Source organism: Antedon mediterranea, chromosome 2 (assembly GCF_964355755.1).
Source record: "Antedon mediterranea chromosome 2, ecAntMedi1.1, whole genome shotgun sequence".
NCBI lineage: Eukaryota > Metazoa > Echinodermata > Crinoidea > Comatulida > Antedonidae > Antedon > Antedon mediterranea.
In genome coordinates this window covers 24,170,025-24,194,452 of record NC_092671.1, presented here as the reverse complement: position 1 = coordinate 24,194,452, position 24,428 = coordinate 24,170,025, and the positions used below count along the sequence as shown (strand labels likewise).

At 33.8% G+C, this 24,428-nt stretch overlaps 1 protein-coding gene across 2 annotated transcripts in view; it reads left to right on the top strand.

Moving 5' to 3' along the window:
- Positions 1-24,428, top strand: part of LOC140040742 (tuftelin-interacting protein 11-like) — a 57,327-nt gene continuing 32,899 nt past the window's right edge. For both annotated transcript variants that reach the window (XR_011842769.1, XM_072086900.1), the window contains exons 1-2: positions 1-90; positions 18,394-18,604. Coding sequence is in view for 1 of the 2 variants with exons in the window: in XM_072086900.1 (XP_071943001.1) it covers positions 18,481-18,604 (124 nt within the window). In the remaining variant the exon portion in view is untranslated. The remainder of the gene's footprint in view (positions 91-18,393; positions 18,605-24,428) is intronic.

Here is a 24,428-nt window from a genome sequence, read left to right as displayed (position 1 = left end):
CTTTGGTTTGAGTTTCAAAGCTTATCCTCTAGCTAGGGGCCGGATTTATCAAACTTGTTTAGCAAAAAAATCGTCTTAAATTTCATGAAAGTAAGTGAATTAGGCCTACTAGGGCCTAGGCTAGCCTAGGCCTATTTATTAATAGGCTAGGCGTTGTTTGTAGGCTAGTGGTAGTAGGCTAGTAAACTTTTCCTAGGAGGCTAGGCCCTAACTGCAGAGAGAGGGAGGCCTACTACTAGCTCTGGGGGTGGACCTAGCCCTAGTAGTAAGCCTAGGCTACCTAGTTAAGTTGGTGTACAATGAAATCGGTCGCGTTTGAACGGTTTGAAATAGGTTGCGATAAAATAAACTTTCGGTATTTTGTATGGCATAACGCGCTATTTAAAAAAATTTTATACAATCCTTTTTTTAACCATATGGCCAGGCCAGGTAGGTATGTAATATTCTAACAATAATAAACCATACGTTCTGAAACATCTATTCTATAGGCCTACAGTATATTTAAAAAAAATTGAATTGAACCTTCATGATGGAGAGCGGACACGGATAAAATAGTGCTGCGGAAAATGTCCTAAATCCGACCAAACTAGACTTTAATTTAATTACTATTTATCGACTATTGAGAATTATAGACGCACAGTCTCAACAAATTATATATTTTATGATTTATTTTGCTCTATTTTACTGGTTTTCCTAATTTTAAAACCATGACTACCAACGAGGTCAGTAGTAGACAAACCCGCAGTAGCCAACCGGACCAGCCACCTGTAGACAATGAGGTAAACATGCATACTGTACATTGCATGCATTGTTAACCAAATTGGACGCTGATATGAACTCCCGGTTTGACGCTCAAATGAGCAAGGTGAATGCAGACATTAAAGGCATTCGAACTCAATCTGATATTACTTTTAATTATTTTATAAATAACATAAAATCACCCGTTAGCTCTCTGTTTTTTTTACCAACTGATAAAGATGAAGTACTCACAATATTCAGAAATCTGAAATCTGGTGCTAGCAGCGGCTTCGATGACATATTATTAAACCAGATATTATTAAATCTGTTGGGGAATTAATAGCATCTCCACTTGTTCATATTTTTTATTTATCACTAGCTACCGGTATTGTCCCGGAGAAGCTGAAAATTGCCAAGATAATTCCCGTCTTTAAACATGGTGAGACTGTTAAATTTAGCAATTGTAGGCCCATCTCGGTACTGCCCGTTTTCTCCAAAGTTTTAGAACGCATAATTCATAAAAGACTCTATAATTATTTTTCTCGATTTAATTTATTGCAAGAAAACCAATTTGGTTTCCGCCCAAACATGTCTACTGAAATGGCTGTTCTACAAGCATATGATAAAATAATCTCTGAATTAGATAAGAAAAAGCATGTTCTTGGGATATTTCTGGACCTTTCAAAGGCCTTTGACACTGTTATGCACTTGTCAATTGTATGACGCACTATACGACCCCCGGGAGTGGTGCGTCATGGGTGCGTCATTTACAAATAATTAATGACACAGGGGTGCGTCAAAGAACCCAAATGGTGCGTCGCCTCAATGTTCAATGGTGCGTCAATGTCCGTCACTTTACCACCGACCCGCGCCACCCAAAAAGCCTGAAAACAAGGCCTTGACGATCGCGGAGGGGCGGCCAGGTTGTACATTGTCACGCTTGAGAGCGTCATCACTCGCGCCCTCTATCGGCCAAACTGGAAAATGACATAATATTTGTATTATAAATAGCCGTTCCAATCTTTGTGTGATCGCGCGCGCGAGAACGTTCCTAGCCGGCCTGATTAACATCGATCGACGACCCTGGCGCGCCTCCATATAGCACCAGACACGCGTATTAGTTTGAGATTTTTGATATAACACTGCATGCACTGCAGTAGTCGGGGTCAACAATCGTCAGTGAAGGTACGTCAAAAAGACAGTCATGGTGCGTCATAATTCACTAAAAGGTCTGTCAATAATTTAAAAATAGGTGCGTCATTGTCTAGTAAAGGTAAGTCACTTTTTTGACGCAGGGGTGCGTCATGGTATACAAAGGTATGACTCACATCGGACAAATGACGCACCTCTCCCGGGGGTCGTATAGTGCGTCATACAATTGACAAGTGCATTAATCACGACATTCTCCTGTCTAAACTACAGCATTATGGTATACGTGGTGTTGCCTTTGATTGGTTCAGAAGTTACCTGGCGGATAGAAAGCAATATATCTCTTTTAATTATCATAGTTCTTCTTCTTTAAACAATTTTTGTGGTGTTCCACAGGGCTCAATTTTAGGCCCGCTACTCTTTATTATTTACATTAATGATTTAGCAAACATCTGTAAACACTCCAATCTTATTTTATATGCAGATGACACTAACCTTTTAATTTCAGATAATGTTTTAAACCGTCTAGTTGATAATGTTAATTCCGATCTCTCGAATATCTCGAGTTGGTTTAAAGCAAATAAGTTATCGCTTAATGCTAATAAAACTAATTATATGATTTTTAAGAACAGATATAGTAACCGTGTTTACAATGACCTTAACATTTTCATTGATAATAATAACATCTCTCGTGTAACTAGTTGTAAATTTCTTGGTGTAATAATGGACGAATGCTTACAGTAACCTGGAATCAACATACAATCCATATTGCAAACTTAGTTTCAAAATATTCTGGTATTCTTTTTAGGCTAAAACCAATTTCACATGTCCATGTTCTAGCATCCTTATACAAGACTCTAGTCCTTCCTCATATTCAATACTGCAGCTTGATTTGGGCTGGCCACAATAACTGTCGCCTTGAAACTGTTTATTGCAAACAAAAGCGCATAATGCGTTTATGCACAAATTCTCAATTCCTTGATTCACCACCATTATTTGCTCGTCTTAACAACTTAACTGTGTATGATATTCATAAGTTATCAAAAGGTGTTTTCATGTACAAATTTAAGAATAATTTATTACCAGCTAACTTTTCTAATTATTTTGTTAGAGTAAACTCAGTTCATAATTATGGCATCAGGTTCTTTGATACTTATCGTCCTTATAATTTTGTTACCGATATGGGTAGAAACACTATCGGAGGACATGGTCCAATTTTATGGAACAGTATTGATGCTTCTATTCGTAATTCATCATGTCAAAGTATTTAAAAAGTTGTATAAAAATAATTTGCTCTTAACTTATCAATGAGTGTTACAAATATGTTACATTTACATTGTTCTTTTGCTTATTTTGGTTTTATCGCTCTATCTTTGAGTTCACATGTTTAGCCAGTATTGTCTCGTCCTGTGCTTCAATTATATTTGTATCATGTATTAATTATTTTGTTAAGGTGGCTAAATACTGATCTGTACGAGCTTTGCTCTTTTTTGGTCATCCTTCCATTTTTGCATATATTCATTACACTTGTTTATATTGGAAAATAAAAACTGAAACTTAATTATACATTAAATAACATTAGTCATAATATAATAATAATAATAATAATAATAATAATAATAATAATAATAATAATAATAATAATAATAAATGAAAACTTATGTGCTCATAAAATATACCTTGCATGTACTTGATAAATACTAGGGTAGATGTACCAATTTGCGGTTAGGTAAAGGTAAAATCATTATTACGTTAAATGTGTTATAGTTGCAAGTGAATACAACAATTGTCAATTATTAATAATGTATATCCTTTAACTTTATTAAAATACATAAAAAAATAAACAATGGCCACTTAATTAATAATAATTCGTTAATATCTAAGGACGGCCGATGTACCACAGCGGTAACTGTGCACCAGTTTACAGTGCCCAATTTGCGGTAATGCTTTTAATTGATACGCCGCTCGAGTCTGGTCACGTGACTGAGAATGTTCAACTTTTAAACGTAAACAAGATCGCGGTGTTTAAAAGCATAAATAAAACACAAACAATTCATATTTATTTGTTTATTAAGTTTAAAATTAATTGAAAATATGTTTACAATTACATATTTAAAGTGACAATAATGAAAAAATATTAATTAAAAACCAACCTACCGCTAATTAGATCAGGCCACATGGCTGGTCCAATTAGCTGGTTTTTCTTCTGCATTCCATAATAGTAAGACAATCCTAAAATGGACTAGTCCATAAGATATTTTATTTATTGAGGTATTGTAAAATGCAGTTTGTAGGTATACAGTATCACGTCACTATGTGACTTACCCAGTGGCGTATCTAGTGTCCGTCGGCACATCATCGCGTCCGTCGGCAAATAAAGGTGGCGGGAGAAAAAATTAAGTTAGGCAAATAAGAATAAACTATTATTCTGACAATAATTAAACTGTAAACATAATTTTTTATTTTTATTACATCTAACCAAACACGTAAAAAATCATCTACAGTAGCACGTATGTACGGCCGTACGCACTAGATTGTTTACTCAAAAGTCTAGCTTTGAACGGTCCGGTGACCTTACCCTATTCATTCAACCTTGTTTTTGCAGTTGAGCCTCTCATGACCTGGGATGGATTTGTATGTCTTCCTACGCTAAAATTATATACTTCCACATGCCATGTGCTTTTTTCTCTAAGATATATTATAAAGTGCCAAAAACCATTTTTTTTTCTCGATATGAGGCCTTTATTATTCAAATTTTTTAAAGAAAAAGCACATACCATAACGATCATTTTCGGCAATGTTTTCGACCCTATATTTCTAAAACTACAAGTCAGATTTTCATAATTCTTTCTTTATTATAATACAGTATGAATACAACATACTAACAGATAATGTTGGTTTGGTTTTAATTTTGCATCGTTATCCCATATTATACAATAATTAATGTTTATGAGTGTAATGGTACAAATAACGGCATGAGGTGAATGATGAAAGGTTATATCAACGAGGCAACGCCGAGTTGATATAACCTTTCGTCATTCACCAAATGCCATTATTTGTACCATTACACGAATATAAAACATTCATTATTTGTTTTAACTTTTATAAACATCTAATTTTATAGATTCCTGTCATTTGAATCAAATAAAAGGTAGCCCTAGCCAAGAGGCCTACATTTCATTCACATTGGTTTTTAATATTATATTAAATGTTATATTTATATGGATTTTATAAACACACCTACTTTAGTGTTAATTATGTCAACCAACGACCAAACAATCCTAGGCCTAGCAAGGCTAAATCGCCTAGGCTTAGCCTAATACTAACAGGCCTAGCTAGGCTAGACCTGGTAGTTGTACTAGCTTGGCTGAAAGGCAAAACTTCGACAGACAATTGGAACTTATCTAGGCTAATTATGGTTTTTCCAACAATTCCACGTCTTGTAGGGATGTCCCCATTAATTAATCAAACTCCTAAAAGCGATCTAAAGCTAATTTAAATGTCTTTTTGAATGAAATTAGTACATATATATCTCCAAATCGTACACAAAAATCTGCTGCTGTTGCATATCTCGCGGTGGTGTTTACAAACAGAGGCAGGACAACAGGTGGCGCTGTTGTATTTCACAGTACTTTTTGTATACTAGATTTGTTTTCATCCGCGAAACGTTTTTTTGTTCATACACAAAAATGTTTAAAAAAGTGCGTACTATTGCACGCCATGTGACCCACAATTGTCCAATCAAATGACAGGAATTTATTTTGGTGTTATATAAAAGACAATATGACTATGCAATCCTAGAACATATATTGATCAGGTATATGTACAGATAATGACACTAATTTTGTCGGCAAATTCCCGGCCCCGCCAACTTCAAAATCCTGGATACGCCGCTGGACTTACCTACATGTAAGTGGAGGGTACCCCCTTTCTTTAGTTTGCGCTAAAGACGTGAAATTTTCCACATGGGTCAAGAGGTCATTCATTGTTGTGATGGCTAGTGATGAAATAGCTTAGGGAATTATAAAATAAACGATTGTAACTTTGAAAGAATATATTAAAGGTACTAATAACATAAAAAATAATTAATAGTTGTGAATAAATAATAAATTACATCAAGTTTTCAGCCGGAACTTTCCTTATGCGGTGATAATATATTGAACAAAATCCAGGCCCAGCAGAGGAAAACAAGGACAGGGCTAGTGATAACACAAACACAAGTAACAACAGTAATAATCCAACATTTTATTACCAAAATATTAGAAACCTGAAAAACAAGGTGGACACATATCATTCTGAACTGAATGTGCACCTCATTAATAATACGTTTGACTTTGTTGCATTTACCGAGACTTGGCTAAATTCAACGGTTCTTGACTCAGAACTTTACTGTGATGGTTTTACAATTCATAGAAGGGACAGGAACAATGGCAGAAGAGGTGGTGGTGTTCTTTTCCTAGCTTCTAATCTCGACGTCTGGAGCACCTTGAAAAACCAAATATTGAAATCCTCTGGGTTGAAATTAAGCTAAGACAAAACGAGTGCTGGTTGCTGTTATTTACACGCCACCCAACATCGGAAGAGATGTCATGTTGCAACTAGCGCAATCAGTTGAAGATGCATCAGCCATGTAGTCAGGGCATCATATTGTTGATCTTATTGGAGATCTAAAACTTTCTGAAATTACGTGGACCAATGATGGATCTGGAACTGCACCTGCTAACTCATTGGGTGAACTTTTTATTGACTGTTTTATTAATGGACATAATTTGTTTCAGTGCACTGAAATGTCAATCCAACGTGCAATAATAACGTCTTAGATTTAATTTTGTGTAATAATTCAATTGATTTAATATCGGATATTTCTGCTGGTCAGAATATTTTTGAATCTGATCATTCTTCAATTTCATTTATTCTTAAAATTTCAATTCAAAAACACTTTTCTAGAGATTCAAGACAACTATATTGTTTCAAGGCTGTAAATAATGATGATCTTTTAAATGCTTTTAATTTTATACCTTTTGATTTAATCCATATGTGCAATGATATTAACGATAGTGTTTCCCTTTTTTATGATTTAGTTGATGCTGCTCTCCGTGATCTTGTGCCTATTGTTAGACAATAGAAAAATGCCGCCATGGTTTGATAATGAAGTTAGAGTCTCTCTCAAAAACAAAGAGAAATGTTTTCGTATCTCTGAACGACTTAATACACATGAATCAAAACATGCTTTTTCCGTTGCAAGAAAAGAATTTGAAGTCCTTATGAAACTTAAATATAAAAGTTATATGCAATCACTTTCTGGGAATCTTAAGGCAAATCCCAAACGCTTCTGGTCGTGGATAAAGACCTAAACTAAATCGTCTTCTTATCCTTCGGTTATGTCGCATGGGCACAAGGTCGCGGAGACAACAAATGATAAGGCTGCTTTATTTAACAGTTATTTTCATTCAGTTTTTAGATCTGGACCTTCTGTCACTGATGAACACCAACGTCTGCCTAAAGCTTCTGTCGGCATTCTCAATGCTCCAATTATTCAATCTGAAATTGTTAACTCGTTTCTGTCATCCATTCAGACTCATAAGGCATCTGGATGTGATAATCTCAGTAACTATGTTCTTAAAGTCTGTTCCCGTCCTCTATCTATTCCTATTTCTTTCCTCTTCAAAGATCTCTTCAAACCGGAAAATTTCCTTCCGTTTGGAAACGTTCCAATATTGTTCCTATTCATAAGAGGGGGGGGGGGGGATGACCAAGAAATTGATTTCTAACTATAGACCTACCTCTCTGTTGCCTACCATTTCTAAATTGTTTGAAAAAATTGTTTTTAACCATATTTCGACTCATGTTTCTCCTGCCATTGCTTCCTGTTAGCATGGCTTTGTGACTAGTGGGTCATGTGAAACAAACCTTGCCACCCTTTTGACCACCATCTACGAAGCTATTGATGACAGGAAGCGATGTGATATTATTTACACAGACTTTTCTAAGGCGTTCGATTTTGTTCCTCATAATTTACTCTTATTAAAACGTTTTGGTTTTCATAATGATTTTATCTCCTGGTTTTGTAGTTATCTTAATGGTAGGTTCCAGACAGTGGTCATTGAAGGTATATCCTCTGAATGGCTTCCTATTCATTTCGGTGTCCCTCAGGGATCAATTCTTGGTCCTCTCCTTTTCAATCTTTTTGTCAATGATATCCCAAAACTCTTTACCCACAGATGTCTTATGTTTGCTGATGATGTTAAGCTATACAAAATTATCGGTAGTGTTGAGGATGCTGACAGACTTCAGGTGGACTTAGACAAATTATGTTCTTGGGTAGCTTTATGGGGTATGTCCTTCAATCCAGTAAAGTGCAATATCTTAACTATTACTTTGAAAAAGAACATTTTATTTCATAATTATTTAATTAATGACAATCCCATTAATAGGGTGCAATCACAAAAAGATCTTGGTGTTTTTATTGATAGTTCCGGGCTTTGTTTTTCTTTTCATATTGATTATCTTGTTGGCAAGTGCAATAGACTGCTTGGGCTGATGTGGTGTAATTGTAAACATTTTGACAGGCAAACCAAAATCCACCTTTATTATTCAATTATTTTTTTATTTTTAATTCTATTTCGAAAACTCAGTCTACGCGCATTCAGCGTCTGCACAACCGTTTTTTACGCTAGATAAGCCACAACCAGAATTTTTTTATCTTGTTTTTTTGTATAAATGTGTTAATTCTTTATTTGACTGTAACTTAGTTAGTAATTTTTATCTTAAAGTCCCTAGTCGTTGTCTTAGAAGAAATCCTACTTTTCATATTCCTTTTAGTAGAGTAAATGTTTAAAAAAATGGTTTTATTAGTATATTAAGTCAAACTTATAATTCTTTTACTTAAACCCTAGGCCTACAGTAATTTATTTTACTGATCTTGATTTAATTTTTGGAAATAAAATCTGTAATAAAAAAGATAAAATAGGCCTAGTTAATATTTAATTTTTATATTTATTTCATTTTAAAAATATTTATAGCTATTAATTAGATAAAAACTGTTTTACTGATTAAGACTGCTAAGAAGCATCTAATCACTCAAAACCAGTACAAAAGTATATAATGCCACTGTTGTGAATCGGCCGAGGGTGCCAAGCTACTACAGTTATTACACAAGGCGTACTACAGTAGCTTACCTTCTAGACAGGACTCTTGCCCCCTGGTAGTCGAGTAGTATTAACTATTATACACAGAAGAGTACCAACAGTCTACTCCAATGTCTGGCTGCTGGTAGTGATAAACACACAGGCTAGCATAGGAGGACTAAACGTACCTTAATTCCGTTGTGTATGTAAACCTTGACACCCCTCACATACATGGTGGGTCATGTGAAACAAACCTTTCACATGACCCACCATGTATGTGAGGGGTGTCACGAAACCTAAGACCACGAAAGCTAAGATCACAAATGCTAACCCCCAAGACCTAAGATTACAAATATTTATCTTTCGCACCTGCCTTGTATTTTAACTCCAACATTTATTCTGAATACCACACCTTAGAATTAGCACTTTTATTTATTAAAAAGGATCACATAAAAGTAACAAATACATTTTTAAATTGATGACTTTACAGACGTTTTCTCGCACACATACTGAATTTTGCATGACTAGGTAGGCCTACCCTATGTTCAATAATTTTGTTTCTATGGAACGTCAAAAGAGCAAAAATTATATAGAGGGCTGAAAACTCTGTGGAGTCCATCTACAGTGTGGATGGAACAATGTAAAATTAAAATTGTAATGATAATAGTACAGTCAACTCTCCCAATACCGGACTCTCCCAAAACCGGAATTCACGAAAAACCGGACTTTTTTGGAGGGCCCAATTTGTCCCTATTCTAAATGTACTGTAATTTATTATGAAAACCGGAATACCCAATTCCGGAATCCGGACAAATTATGAAGTACAAAACACGAAAATTAGCGTCTGAAAACCGGACTGACAGTTAAAAAACTCCAAATATTTACGAAAACAACGTAACATCGTCGTCGCTGACTCGGATTCAATACATTCACAACGATAGCTTTTAACCATACCCTCACCGGCCATGCATGAAGTGCGCGACGTTTCGCGGTACGATCAAATAATGTTGCCATGGAGCGCTACACTGTGATCGACAGGTCAGTTCATTGTTAACCCACGAGGCGGCAATTGCTTTGTTGCGTATCGAACTGCGGTGGGCTTTTTCACATCGAAGCGCTATGTCTTAATTAATGTCTATTGTTTTTAGCAGGGAGTTGTTAACAACTCCCTGTTTTTTAGCATATGAATTGTTTTTTAATAAAGTTCAATTTACATTCCACTTTGTGTCTTTGTTTTGTTTAAATTATTGTTAAATTCACAATTGCAATAGGACTTTAAAAAGGAATGTTTCACTAAATTTGGAAATCATTATGGCAAAACGTAAACGGAATGAACTTGACTTAACTAGTGTTAAGAAACTTTGAAATGTTACCAATTAGTTATTGTGTCATTATTGTTTGGCTCGTTTACCTAATCAATTTTCATCATTGCTATCAAATTACGTTAAAATAAAGGAGCTTAAAAAACATGTGGTCTAGGCTGGTGTGGGCGTTTTTATTTGATTATGACACCTCTGCACATGCGCATCAATCAAAGCCCTTTCACCCATGCTGCTGCTGCTCACGAAAAACAATAAACAGACCGTAATTATGTTCACCGTACGTACATGATACGTAGGCCTTTTTGCCGTTAAAAACACATTGAGAAACAATAATTTACTATTGTAACATGTTTTATTGGTACAGTAAATAATGTAACTTTTAAAAAAGGTAAATTTAATTAGCTTAATATTAATAAAGTAGGCCTAGGCCTATCAGTATTTATTTAATTAAAACTAGATTGACACAATCATAGTCTAGCCCTAGGCCTTCCCTACGCTAGGAGACTGTACCGCCGGGCAGCGTTCGGACCGGTGATTCAAAGCATTTTCAGTGACAACGTGATGACTTTAAAAATATGTTTACAGGAAACCGGACTTTCGAAAAACCGGAAAATATATGCCCGCCCAAGGGTGTGTGGTATTGGGAGAGTTGACTGTATAACCATGCTAGTAAGTAGAAATAAATACTCGAAAATAAATTTTAATTTAAAAATCAATCAAGTTTTTTTGTTTCGTTTTCTTTCTGTTTTTATACTTGTACTATTATTGTTGCTCTTTTGGTGCTCCATAGAAACAAAAACATTTAGCATGGGGAGGAGTTACAGTATACAAAGAAACGTGTCTGTAAAATCATTAATTTAAAGGATTTACTTATTTGTTTTTATGTGTTTCTCCTTCTGAAAGTCCTAATTTTAAAGTGTGGTATTCAGGATATAGTTACTTAACAAATTTGGAGTCAAAATACAAGAAAGGCAAGTGCGAAAGAAAAATATCCTCTGAACCAACACAATGGAGTAAATATATACCAACAAACAACCCGTCAAGTTTGTTTGTTGTAAAGAAAAAATATACATTACTCAACGGGCGAAAATAATGTGAATTTATGTCTGTTTTGCGGTAGTATTTAATTATATTTATAGTAATAAATGAAATCTACTATGTTTAAAATTATGTATGGATAAACAAGTATTGTTTTTAAGCTGCAGTATATCTTGGAATTTGTAATCTTGGGTCTTAGCTTTTGTGATCTTAGGTCTTAGGAGTCTTAGATTTCGTGACACCCACCCTGTGAGCAGTCCCTTAGTACTAGCTAGGCTAGTAGTAGGGTTGAGCTTGGCCCCTTGTGGCTCGTACCTTGTTATAGTAGCAATGAGGCTTATTAAACTATATATATAGGCCTATATTACCGTAGAACTGGCTTATACCGCTCAGTCTATGCCGGGAAGCTTACACAGGAAACCCTGCTGCTGGCTTTAGGCTAGTGTACCAGGGAACGTGCGTAGGGCTGATATTTAATACAGTATAGTCACGATTTACGTCCATTCCATTTCGTCATGCGTTCAAAGAGACCGCTACGGCACCTCGGATTGACCCATTATTACATAAATGGGTTTTCACTACACCACTAACAGGGTGAATTCTGAACCCACGTGTAAGCGTGACCTAGTATTCGCTCACCCTCCTCTACAAGCGTTTGATGACGTAAACATAAGACAAACAAATTATTTTTGTTTGGTCAGTTATCAAAGACCATATTATAAATCATAAATTACAAGTATATCTCTTTAAATTTTGATTTTTGGGGGTTTGAACGTGACCCATACTGATTAGGTAAATTTGCGTAATTAAGACAAATTCAAATTTTGAACCTACAGTACCATGACTTGCAAAATAACGTTTTTTTTAATGAAAGTATCGCGGTAAACTGATTGAAGCAGCTATGTAATTTTACAGTTCAGTGAGCCAATTATTTTGATTGGTTTATGGGTTATGTTTATAAATGAATATTTATAAGTGTGGGGGAGGGTGAAATTTGAGACCGTGTGAATTCTAGGCCGTATATCCAGCCTCCTGCACATGTGAAACGATTTACTGTATATACGTATATACGTCGGCGATACCATAGTTTTTAATTTGAATATCTTTTATTTCTATATTTTTATAATCATTTAATGTTAATGTTTAACTCGGTCTCTCACATACGCCATTAGTAATATTAATATAAATGTTTAAAAATCAGTGCAGTGCAGAGAATCGTGTCCACCTTTATTATCCATCCATGATTATTCTCGCATATATCATCATTGTACATCATACGCCTACTGTAGGTAGGCCCGGTAGATTGATTTATAACGGCATATTATCAGTTATCTATATATTGTATTATCCTAAAAACATGCTCACGTCAGAGTGGCGGAATGTAAAAATCATCATGCATCATATTCCTTTATTTATATTGCATAAACGTCATTAAGCTGGTATCCACTTGCAGGTATAGAACGAGTTTCGTAATTAACTGCGATTAAAAAATATGCAATAGACGCGTCTACTTGTTTAACTAATAAATTATTTCAACATTTGCATGCCAATCTTTTAAAAAACTAGCACAATATTCAATAAAACAAAAGAACATTTTTAAAATGATTTTCTAGGAGAACACATTATTAATTCATTGAAACCTGTAAGATAAAATTATTAACTCGCACATAACATTCATGTTGAATGACACCTCTAGTTTGGCCATAAACAACACTTATAGCACGCTAGCAATCAGCAAAACTGTCGTAGCCTACCTTTTCCGTCGTAAACATACGCAATAAGATGCATTTTTTGCGTTCATTACGAACGTCAGGGGACAGTCACCAATGAAAAAGAAATAGTCCTAAGCTCACTCATCAGTAGGACAACTTGGAAACAAAACTTCATAGCACGCTAGCAAACAGTAAAACGATCGTAGCCTACTTTTTACGCCAGTACATTTGCGATAAGAAAATGTTTTTGCGTTGAAATATGAATGTCAGGAAGAAGTCCCAGATGAAACAAAACTAGGCCTACTCATCAGTAGGACAACTCTGTACTCTGTAGTAGTTGGCCAGGAAGGACACTTTATAGCGCGTTAGCAAACAACACGATCGTAGCCTACTTTTTCCACTGGTAAACATATGCGAAAAAAACAATTTTTGCGTTAATTACGAATGTCAAGGGGAAGTCCACTATGAAAAAAACACATGCCTACTCATCAGTAGGATCTGTAGTAGTTGGCCGGAATTGACAATTCATAGCGCGTTAGCAAATAATAATAAATGCTTTATTTCACACGGAGAGTTTGATCACCAAAAGGTGTTTTTCGTGCAAGACCATACATTATTCTTAAAATTAACAAAGGTGGTATAAAAACCATAGAGACAATTTTCCCTTGATAAAAACATAAAAACAATTTTAACATACTGTAGGCTACAGATTTAAGATCCTGCAGGGCTTGAGAACTAGAGTCGTAACATAATTTTTGGTGCTGGGGCATTCCACAGTATTTGGTCTGTGGGTTAAAAAATTTCATTTACTGATTTTGATGTAACTCTTGGCCATTTCTCAAAGTAGACATGTTGAAGTTTATTAAATAACATTTTTTTTATTTCTCTGATGATATTGATTTTTGAAGTTATTGAATATTAAATATGAAAAAGTCATATTTGGCATTACGGACGAACATTTTTAATCCTATTTATTTCATAAACTATGCATCTTTACATTACTTTATGTCTCAATAATACATAATCAAGTATTTAATTAAAATTTTGTTGTTTATTAATTTCATACATCCATTTCAAATTCATAAATGTCCCGTCCGCGACGTTTTAGGTGGTTTTTTTACATTTATTTTAAAAGTAATGATGCAAAAATCTTGATATTTCATTTTCTTCTCATGAGGACTATATCTCATTATATTATGAACACATTTTTTGAAAATTTTATATTTTGATGAAAATATCATATTTAAAAAATATATTGTTACAATGTTACGATCGGGACATTTTTGTTACGAACGGGACGTATCATTTAAATCCTAATTATTTCACAAACCATGCATCTTTTGAACATTTTTTTGCCAGATATAGTTACTCTATGTCCCTATTGTACATATTCAAGCATTTTATAACACATATTTTGTTTATTAAATGTCATATATACATTTCAAAATTCATAATTATCTCATCCACGACATTTTAATAGTAGTTTTATGGTGTTTTTTAAATTTTAGTTAAAAGTATTTATACCACAATTTAATATTTTGTTTTCTCCTTTTAAAACTATGCAATACATTATAAATAAATATTTTGAAACTTTTGGTGAAAATATCATATTCAAAAATATATTGATGATATTTTTTGTAGGCACGGGACAGACATTTTTGTTAAGGATGGGACATATCATTTAAATCCTTTTATTTCATAAAACCATACATCCTGTTAACATTTTTGCCCATAGATATACTGCAGTTACTTTTTTTTAAAGTAAGCTCCAATTATTCATAGTAAAGTATTTTATTAAAATTGTTATTTCATACTTGCATTTCAAAATTCATAATTGTTACTTGGGTTTTTTTCCACTTGTGTTTATTGAATTAATATGGCTTTAAAATTGTTATTTAATTCCTAATTTGAAGTCTTAATTTCCAACTCCTAAGGATATTAAATTGCAATAGATTTAAACAAGTTTTTTTTTAACTTGTATTTTTTTATTAAAAAAACATTACTATCAAAATTTACTGAATGTTACGGATGGGACATTTTTTTATGGATGTGATGACAATATTGTGAGAATTAAAAAGTGTTTTTGTACTGTAGGCTGAGAAGTACTGTACAAAGGTGTTAACTGTTGTTTATTAATCACAAAACATTGTGGTCTGTATTTAAGATAACAATCCACAAAAGAACAATACCTAAATCCAAAACAACATGACCAGTATGAATTGGAGTATTGGGTGCAGTCATCGCTTTGTAGATTTCATTCTTTGGTGAATTTTCAACCAAGAACCTTTTATAAATCAGATACTAAATAATTAAGATTGAATTTTAATAGAAGTAGGCCTACAGTTATTAAATCCAAGCAAGGATAGAAGAAAATTTCAGATGCATTTTGGATCCACTAACAAATTCAGACGTCAAACGCCAACGCCAATTTTTAAAGATTCGCCTTAAATGTGTTAATATCTTGAAGTCTTGTGTAATATGCCAAGCATAACTTTTATATTAGTGTAAATAAATATTTTGATAACATTTTACAATATTGCTTTTCTTAATTAATTTTATAAATAATATTTCATATTTATGAATTTTAATATTTTCACTTGACATAAACTTTTAATCAGTGTTTCAAAGGTTGAATTATATTTTGATTTGTAAATAAAAGATTACATTAATGTAAAAAACTTACTTTTAAATTTTTTTAATAGCAAAATTATACAATTTTTTAATGTGGACAAGTTGTCCTGTCCGCGACGTTAGAAATGTCCCGTCCGTAACGACATATAAATCATATTTATTAATAAATTCGCAGTTAAATTTTTATAATTAACATTCAGTTATCTAAAACAACTATCTGGCAACATAATAATACAAAACAAATTTTAAAATCTCTTTTAAATGAGAAGAAATATTACAATACGTACCCCTTCTCAAAAGTCATGTCCATTTGCCGTCCCATCCGCGACGCATAACATTTTCATAATAAACATTTTTTTGTACATTCTTTTTTTGACTTTTATAATAAACATTGGCCATATATACATTTATTCTACTTAAAATCTTGTATTCTTTTTTATTTCTAAGATATGTTATATTCTCAAAAATGTGCCGTCCGTAACCCTGCCCCTGCTGCTCTATTTTGTACAACTTGCAATTTTTTACTTAATGTATTGATATTATATGATCGTCCCCATACAACATTACAGTAATCAAAATGTGGGGTGATTATTGATTTGTATATCATGCTCTGAAGATGTTGGAGTATTAGGTTACATGACTTTCTTAAAGACCCCTTCCCTACAATTTGTGACGTTTTGTAAAAATAATACATATATTACTTTAAAAACATTAAACAGGTCATTCCTTGTCTTAAATGTATGTTTTATGGTAAATTATGATAAAAAGTGAGAAACAATGCACTACCTAGGTAGCTCGCGGCGACTGACCTCTCGTGGACGGTCTTTAGGCCTAGCCTAGCTAGGCTTAGTTTTGTAGGCCTAGCTGGTAAACATCGGTAACGTACGAACATCGTTTGCTAGCTATATACCTAGCCTGACGTTGTATAGTTGCTGCATTAATTTTCTTTCTATTTTTGCCAGACTCCGTTGATATAAATTGGGGAAAACCCAGTATTTTCGCTGAAAAGTTAGGAGTCTTCCATTTGTTTTGGCCGCACGATCGATCGAAAAGTGGGTGAATTACCGAAGAAAAACATAAATATCAATCCGCGCGCAATGCCTTTTGGGATTTATAGCGGGCCGCTATAATTATTAGAATCGACATTTTTCACATTTTTAACCATTTAAAGACGAAAAAAGTTATCGCAATAGGACCATATAGTATTATTTTTAGATTAAATATAGTTTGTGATCTTAAAATAGATCTAAAAAACGTAGGGAAGGTGTCTTTAAGTAAAACAAACCAGGCAGGACCTTTTCTTTAACATGATTAGTTTGCTTCTCCCATGATAAATTTTCATCAATATAGACACCTAAATGTTTACAACCCTTTTTAAACGTTCACCATTGATATTTAAGTTAAGATCCTTATCTATTAATTTTGCTAATTTGTTCTTAGTCCCAATAAACATACATTCTTTCTTCTTTACATTTAAACTTAGTTTGTTACATGATAACCAATTTGTATATTTCCTAAATCAATATAATTTTGTTGATGACATCATCTATATTATGAGATGTATAATATAGAGCAGTGTCATCTGCATACATACTGATTTTCACATTAAAAACATGCTCAGGTAGGTCATTTATATAAAGAAGGAACAATAGTGGGCCTAGATTGGCGCCTTGGGATATTCCACATACACTATTGCATTGATTTGAACTTATACCATTTACATTTGTGATTTGAGTACGATTGCTCAGGTAATTTCAAACCAATTTATTACAGAGTTGTCAAGAGAGAAATTGTTTAAGTTATTTATAAGAATTTGGTGATTTACCATATCAAAAGCTTTCTTAAGGTCTATCATAACTAATCCAATATATTTTCCCAAATCAATGCTATTTATTTAATCCTCTGTAATTAAAGAAAAATTTGTTAAAAATCCTGGCCTAAAACCAGATTGATGTTCATAGATCATATTATTTAAATTTAAGAAAGGATAAATAAAACATTATCATCATTATTATGTCCACTTTTGTTTTCCTTATCACGTACAACAATCAACTCTCCGTCATCCACCACCTTCATATGGAAATGGCATACCCTATGTTTGCATACCCAATGAACACATTTAAAGCATTTTCAGTGATCAAATACCATCTATAACAGGTGAAAATGCAATTTTAAGTCGCGCTTGATAATCCACACCCTTTCTGTTGTTTTTATGAACCACGAACAATATTAACAGATCACTAATGACCTCGTGTGTGATTTTATTTCTTCTGATCGACCCTGGTCATGATTGTCTCACAACCATGTGGAGCCTGATTGTCTGTTTTTCTGTAGTAGGGGCCTACTGTTAGTCCTAGGTAGGCCTAATAAGTAATGGGCCTACTTACGGTAGGCTATTAGTTAGTAGTAAGTACTTCTATAGGGCAATTAGTATAGATAGTAGTTAGTAAAGTAAGTCTAGCTTCCTCGTTTCTATTGGTAAAGTGGTACAGTATTTTGATTATCATTTTAACACAGCATTTTATCATATCACTGAATATAAGCTTCATCAAGTGTTAAATTGATTTCAATACAATGCAAAAGTTTGAACATTGTGTTACATATTCAGCAGTTAAATTGTTAGGCTTTGGGCCCATATTTCAAACCCAAAAAATCCCTTGTGTTGTTTTACTACAGGCGTAGCTGAGTAAAAACTTTCCTTGGAAGTGTGCAACAACTGTAAAATTTAATTAGTTAAAAAAGCTTGTCTGGATTAAACAAGCTATGGCAGGACTTTATGAAGATGATGATGGTGTCACCGGATTTGAAGTAACAGAAGATGATGTGGAACGCATGTTGGACCCCCATGGTTCCAGATACAAGCAGTCAAAAGCTAAACACATTTATGGTAAGCCCTTCTTTTATATACAATGACAATTTAGTATATACAGTATGAAATAGAAAGGAGTGGCTGTTTAGTCTGGAGAAGTTGAAAACGAGAAAAAAATTAATGATGGTTGAGCCAGATTGCAAATAATACTCACAATCGCCAACATTGAAATCGTTTAAGCGTATCTCGCTTAAGCATTGTTTCAAAACATACGTATGTGAAGTGACCAAAACCTAAAGCTCTGTCTATACTATCAAACTCTATGTGACAAAAAATGTGATGTGCCCAAATATGGATATATCACATGTCAAATTGTTTTAAAAAAAGTTGTAAGCATGTTTAACTTTTTGTTGACTGTCAAAAAGTTGTCAAATTTTTAAATTGGTCAATCAGTTTTATGTTATCATTATGATCAAATTATTAAATCAAGCTCACTTTTTCTTGAAAAAAAATGTTTTTGCACAATTTTCAACAGAAGACCATGAAAAATGTATTTCCCTATTGTTTGATTCCCCCTGTTTGTGGGATACCAATGCAGGACCTACCATGACAGAATAAAAAGGCAGCAAGCTGAAATTGTCAATCTGTTTGATCCAGAAATGCCTGGTAATACTATTTTATTTTGTCATAACACATAGTAGTAGGCTTAGTCCCTAACTAAACATACATCCGTAGAGTACGCCCCACCCTGATCGATAAATAGGTGGTAAATGGTGAAAAGCATTGCATCGCCTTCCTACTCTCTAGCTAGCTGTCCACACATGGACGCAGAGTACCAGCTAAGTCTATACTCTAGCCTAACACCTCCTGTATACACTGGAGGAATTAAAAAAATTCATGGAGAAATAAAGTGAGATCAATTTTTCACCATGAATCCAGCTAGGCTTACCCACTACACTGCAGTATTCACTGCGTTAGACTTTATTTTGAGATTCTCTAACCGGGGAAAATATGGCGTAGGGCTCAGCCTAGGCCATTTTAGGCTTAGATAAAGTATGAATGATTGTGAGTGATAATATTTAGGGCTATTTATTATGTTTTTAATTAGTATTATTAGTAAGGATTTAATATCTAGGTTAAAGATTAATTGTTTATTCCCTGTTATTAAACTTTAATTTAGTACATGTACTGTATGAAGGAAAATATATGTGAACAATAATTAATATATAAAACAAAATAATATCAAGTAAAATGTAAAATTTATTGAAATCATATTTACAACAATTTATACATGTTTTTGTATTAACAGAAACTGAAGTAAAAAACAAAATTAGTGCTCTCAGGACATATTATTGGTAAGTAATTGTGCAGTACACATGTGCATAGAACAATTAATTAGACGGGGATAGCATTATTTCAGTCGAGAGGCAGAGTTGCGTGACCAAGAAATTATCACAATCTCAGAATTTGATTCGCCGCCATTACGGTCGACAATCGAGAAAAAATATTCCACAATTTACGTGTAAAATTAGGAACTTATAGTTTAACAATTTACTTAGCCAGTTGTATTAAAAAATAATAATTAACGGATTTCACCAGCATAGATTTTGAAAATTTGATCAAAGTTAGGCTAGCCATGTGTAAGTCTGTATCGATCTATGCATACAGTATAGTAGGTAAGCGGTGGCTAGCGTAGTGCTAGGGAATTTTTTTGAGAACAAAATTAATTAATAATAATAAATATTATTTATGTACATTTTTATACATCAAAATGGCTGTGTATTATAGGAAACAGAGGTAATGCTAAATCCTGAAAAATAAGAGTGTTATCCAATGTATAACTGGACACTTATCCAAAACATTTGACTTTATCAATTGATAAAAATGTTCTAATAGAAGGTTTAAATTCTTTGTATGTTTTTTATGCAAGTATACCACATACCCACTTTCCAAAAAAAAAAGTTTTGCCAAAAAATTCTGTTGCTAAAAATAGAACAGCGAAAATATGAATGTTACGGACGGACAAGAAAAAATTGACAGTTTCTAAATATTAAGATTTGAGTACAATTTCTATCTAGGAAAATAAGACTAGACCATAAATTCATATTGGTAAAGTAGTCATATGGTTGTACAATATCTCAAACATTTTTTTTATTTTATTTTAGATTTTTAAATAATCCAAAAACTAAATTGTTACGGACGGACACTTTTTTCTGTTACGGACGGACACTTTTGCTCCTAAAACATATTTGACCCACTTTCATAATAAAAATTGCCAAATATGTTTTTATTCTTGAAATATATTGTTTAAACAATAAGTTTGCTTGTGCTGTATTTAGGTTTAATATAATTAAAAAATGACAAAGTTACAACCTGTTAAAGCTAATACAATACGTTCAAATGACTAATTGGCTACAAAAGAACATGGTAAATTCATTCATTAACATTGTAAAAAATTCTACAAAATATACACATACACTTTCAACGATATGGTTAAAAAATATAAACAAAGATGGCGATGGCCCGAAAAAGTGACTGCTAAATTTACACAATTTAAACAGCATGAACAGAGCCTAAAATTGTACAAAATGTTTATTATATGTATTATACACATATTCCGGGTTCATTAATTTTGACTGGTAAAGAAAATATCGGCTGGTTTGTTTAACAAACCACAACAAACCAAAACCAAAAATTACCTTACATGAGTACTTTACAGCTGTGATTTTAAAAAATGGCCAGTGAATGACATTTTCCTCCGTTTATACAGATTTTTCTAGTCTGAATTTGACGCATGCACAGGGAAAAATTAGCGATTTAACGGTCATTTGTATCTCGACTGATTTTAGAGTGAAAGATTCTGAATCTGTTAGCAAGATGTCCAAATACATTCTCTACAACTTGGTGGCCCCAGCTTATTCTGTAATTGTAGGCTCTCTTCTCCCTCAATAATCCTCTTTGAGGGTATGGCTTAATGATTCCTGTGTACAGGAAAAGCATCATCAGCCAGTATGACATGAGGTGCCACTATATCAGATCCTGGCAACTTGCAAGGTTCTGGAATGTTTAGCATGTTGCTTTCCGATGTCAGTGCCTGCCAAAACGTTGAAATTCGCAGCACACCACCATCACTGATCCTTCCGTTGCAATCAATGTATAGAAACCTATAGTGTATCATTGCTACACCCACAGTTGTGTTCGAGCTTCTTTATCAATCTGAAGAATAAGATTTTAAAAAATTAAAGAGACTTCCCCACTTTTTTGAAAAAATGATTTTTTTTGTTGAATATGACATTTTAATGATTAAACTTTGATTAAAAATTAGATCGCCCAAAAATGTATTTACCTGAAAAAACTGTAATTTAAAGCCAAAAAATAGTCAAATTGTCTGTCAAACAATGGTGTTTTTCTTACAAAAAAATGTGAAAAATATCTTCACTATAAATCAGGGGCGGATCCAGGATTTTGAAATAGGGGGGGGCGTAGGTTTGCGAGCGAAGCGAGCAAACACTGGCTGGGGGCCAGGGGGCCGCCAAGGGCCCCCGGTCGGGGTCCAGGGGCCGAAGGCCCCTAGAAATTTTGGCGTTCTAGCGCATTGTAAGTCGTTTAAAACGATTTACAAACAATTAATAATGTCATTTACCAAACACTCTAAAGCTCGCAAATTACGACATGTGGAACATGCAGCTGATACTTACCTAGGGTACCAAAGCAAGCTAACAACTTGCCTGTACTTTACATCTAAATTTTTACAACGCGACGATGTTTTTCAGCTTTTATATAAGCATAAACTTGTCCTAGCCTAGGCCGGTATTATTTTCTTACACGCGCGCCGGGTCGATCGCGGTGACGTCTACTTCTTCGCATCCATCATCCATGCAGCTAAAGTAAAATGACGTCACGTTAAAGCGGGTCGTCACAGAGTCTCATGCATATTAATGAAGCAAACTTGCTGAGAGTGTTTTCCACCACCACGCAACACATGCGACGCGAGATTTATCGAAACTCCGAGCCATCGACTGACGATCATGTTTTTGACAATTACAATCACGGCATATTCAACGACCTGGTTTAAACGATCGTTTAAAAATTAGCGGTCCGGCTCGATCATCATTACATTATATTTAGTGATTTGAAAAAAACAAAACACCCCTTTTGTCATCGCGATTTGTTTATGAGACTCATCGACGGAAAAGCAAATAAAACACTACAAGGCCCGGTCATGAAATGCTGCATGCAGCATTGTTAATATTTTAATAGTAATATGTTTTAATAAAATATAGGCCTAACGGGATAATTTTCATAGGCACTACAGTCCTAGCCTTTGTTTTTATTGTATTTAATAAATGGGCGCGTAGTGTAGCACTGACCATGTGACTTCATAAACTCTATTGATCGTCGGAGGTACGTACCGCTACTCTACAACGGGAGTGACGATCACAAAGGATGCCGACCTGCTTAGTAAAACGCGACCAAGCTCACCACGTGGCTTTTATCAACTTGCTCCTTTTAGTTTTACACTTAACTGTGAATGATCGTTGGTAACGCTAGAGATTGATAGTACACAAAGGATGTCGACGTACATGCTTGGTGAAATGCGATCAAGCTGACGATGTGCTCCGACGTACTATTTTCACTATGAAAATGACCGTCGAAACGATACGTGTTTTTAAAATCTATTTAATTTAAAAAAAAAAAAAAAAAATCTTTAAAAAATAGGGGGGGCGTACGCCCCACACGCCCCCCGCTAGATCCGCCACTGTAAATAGCAGCATGTATCGTGCCCAGATAAATATCTTTGTTTTGCTTTGGTGATGCACCTACTTGGTATGATATTGTGAATTAAATGATCTGGTTTAATGTTTTAAAAGTAATATAACTTGCAATGAAACTGTCTAACAAATTCAAATTCTTCATATTATGGGTTCTTGTTAATTGTTTTTAATTGCTGAATTTCAGATAGATAAAATGGGGCTTATATAGGCCAAGATAGATAGATACTACTGAATCTAATTTAAATCAGATATACAATATCAGATTACATAAATAACTAGAAAGCCACTCCGAGAGTGCATACCTCCGCCTACTGTAAAATTCTCCTACATAAGATTTCTCCAGTTAAAAAAAATATATATATATATTTGTGTGTGTCTTAATGCTGTTTGTGATTTAGGCTTATTTCACTACAAGCATGTGTATGCAAGTTTGGTGTAATGGTTATGTAACAAGCCTTTCAATTAACAGTAGCTTCAGTTGACTAACAATAGAACAGCAAAACGAAAATCAAACGAGTGCATTTGAAAAGAAATAGGTTTTTTAAACTACTCGCATAAAAAAACGTGCAATTTAAATTATGTTTCAAAATTACAAATCACAAATTATAACTCTTGCCTCTTGTACAAAAAAGAAGTTTTTTGGACAAGTAGTTCTCGAGAAAATGCAATTTCAGTTTACTTGTTACTTTAAAGTGGAGCTACACTCAGACTTTCTCAGCTTATATTATGTTTAAGTATGTTTAATTGAAAGTGATTACATAAAAAAAAACGGGAAAATACGGAAATATTTTCCAAAAACTCATTTCTAAAAAATCGGTCAGAAAATAGTGTTTTTTAATACATTACACTTTTTCAGTAACTTAGGGGTTATTAGTTTACAATACGTCGCGAAACGCGTTATACTTAGCAACTGACGCGTTTTAGTCGCCGGTGAACGCATGGGTAAAATGTCTCCCTTTTAGTAAATTATGTGTCGAAAAATGGGGAATACATTTTATACGATTTGTTTAGGCCTAATATTTCCGATAAAAATGTCAGTATAATCAGGGAGCAACTTCCTGGTATAATTTACATGTATTGTAACCTCATGATTTGCACTGTACAACAACAGCATAATAATCTTATCA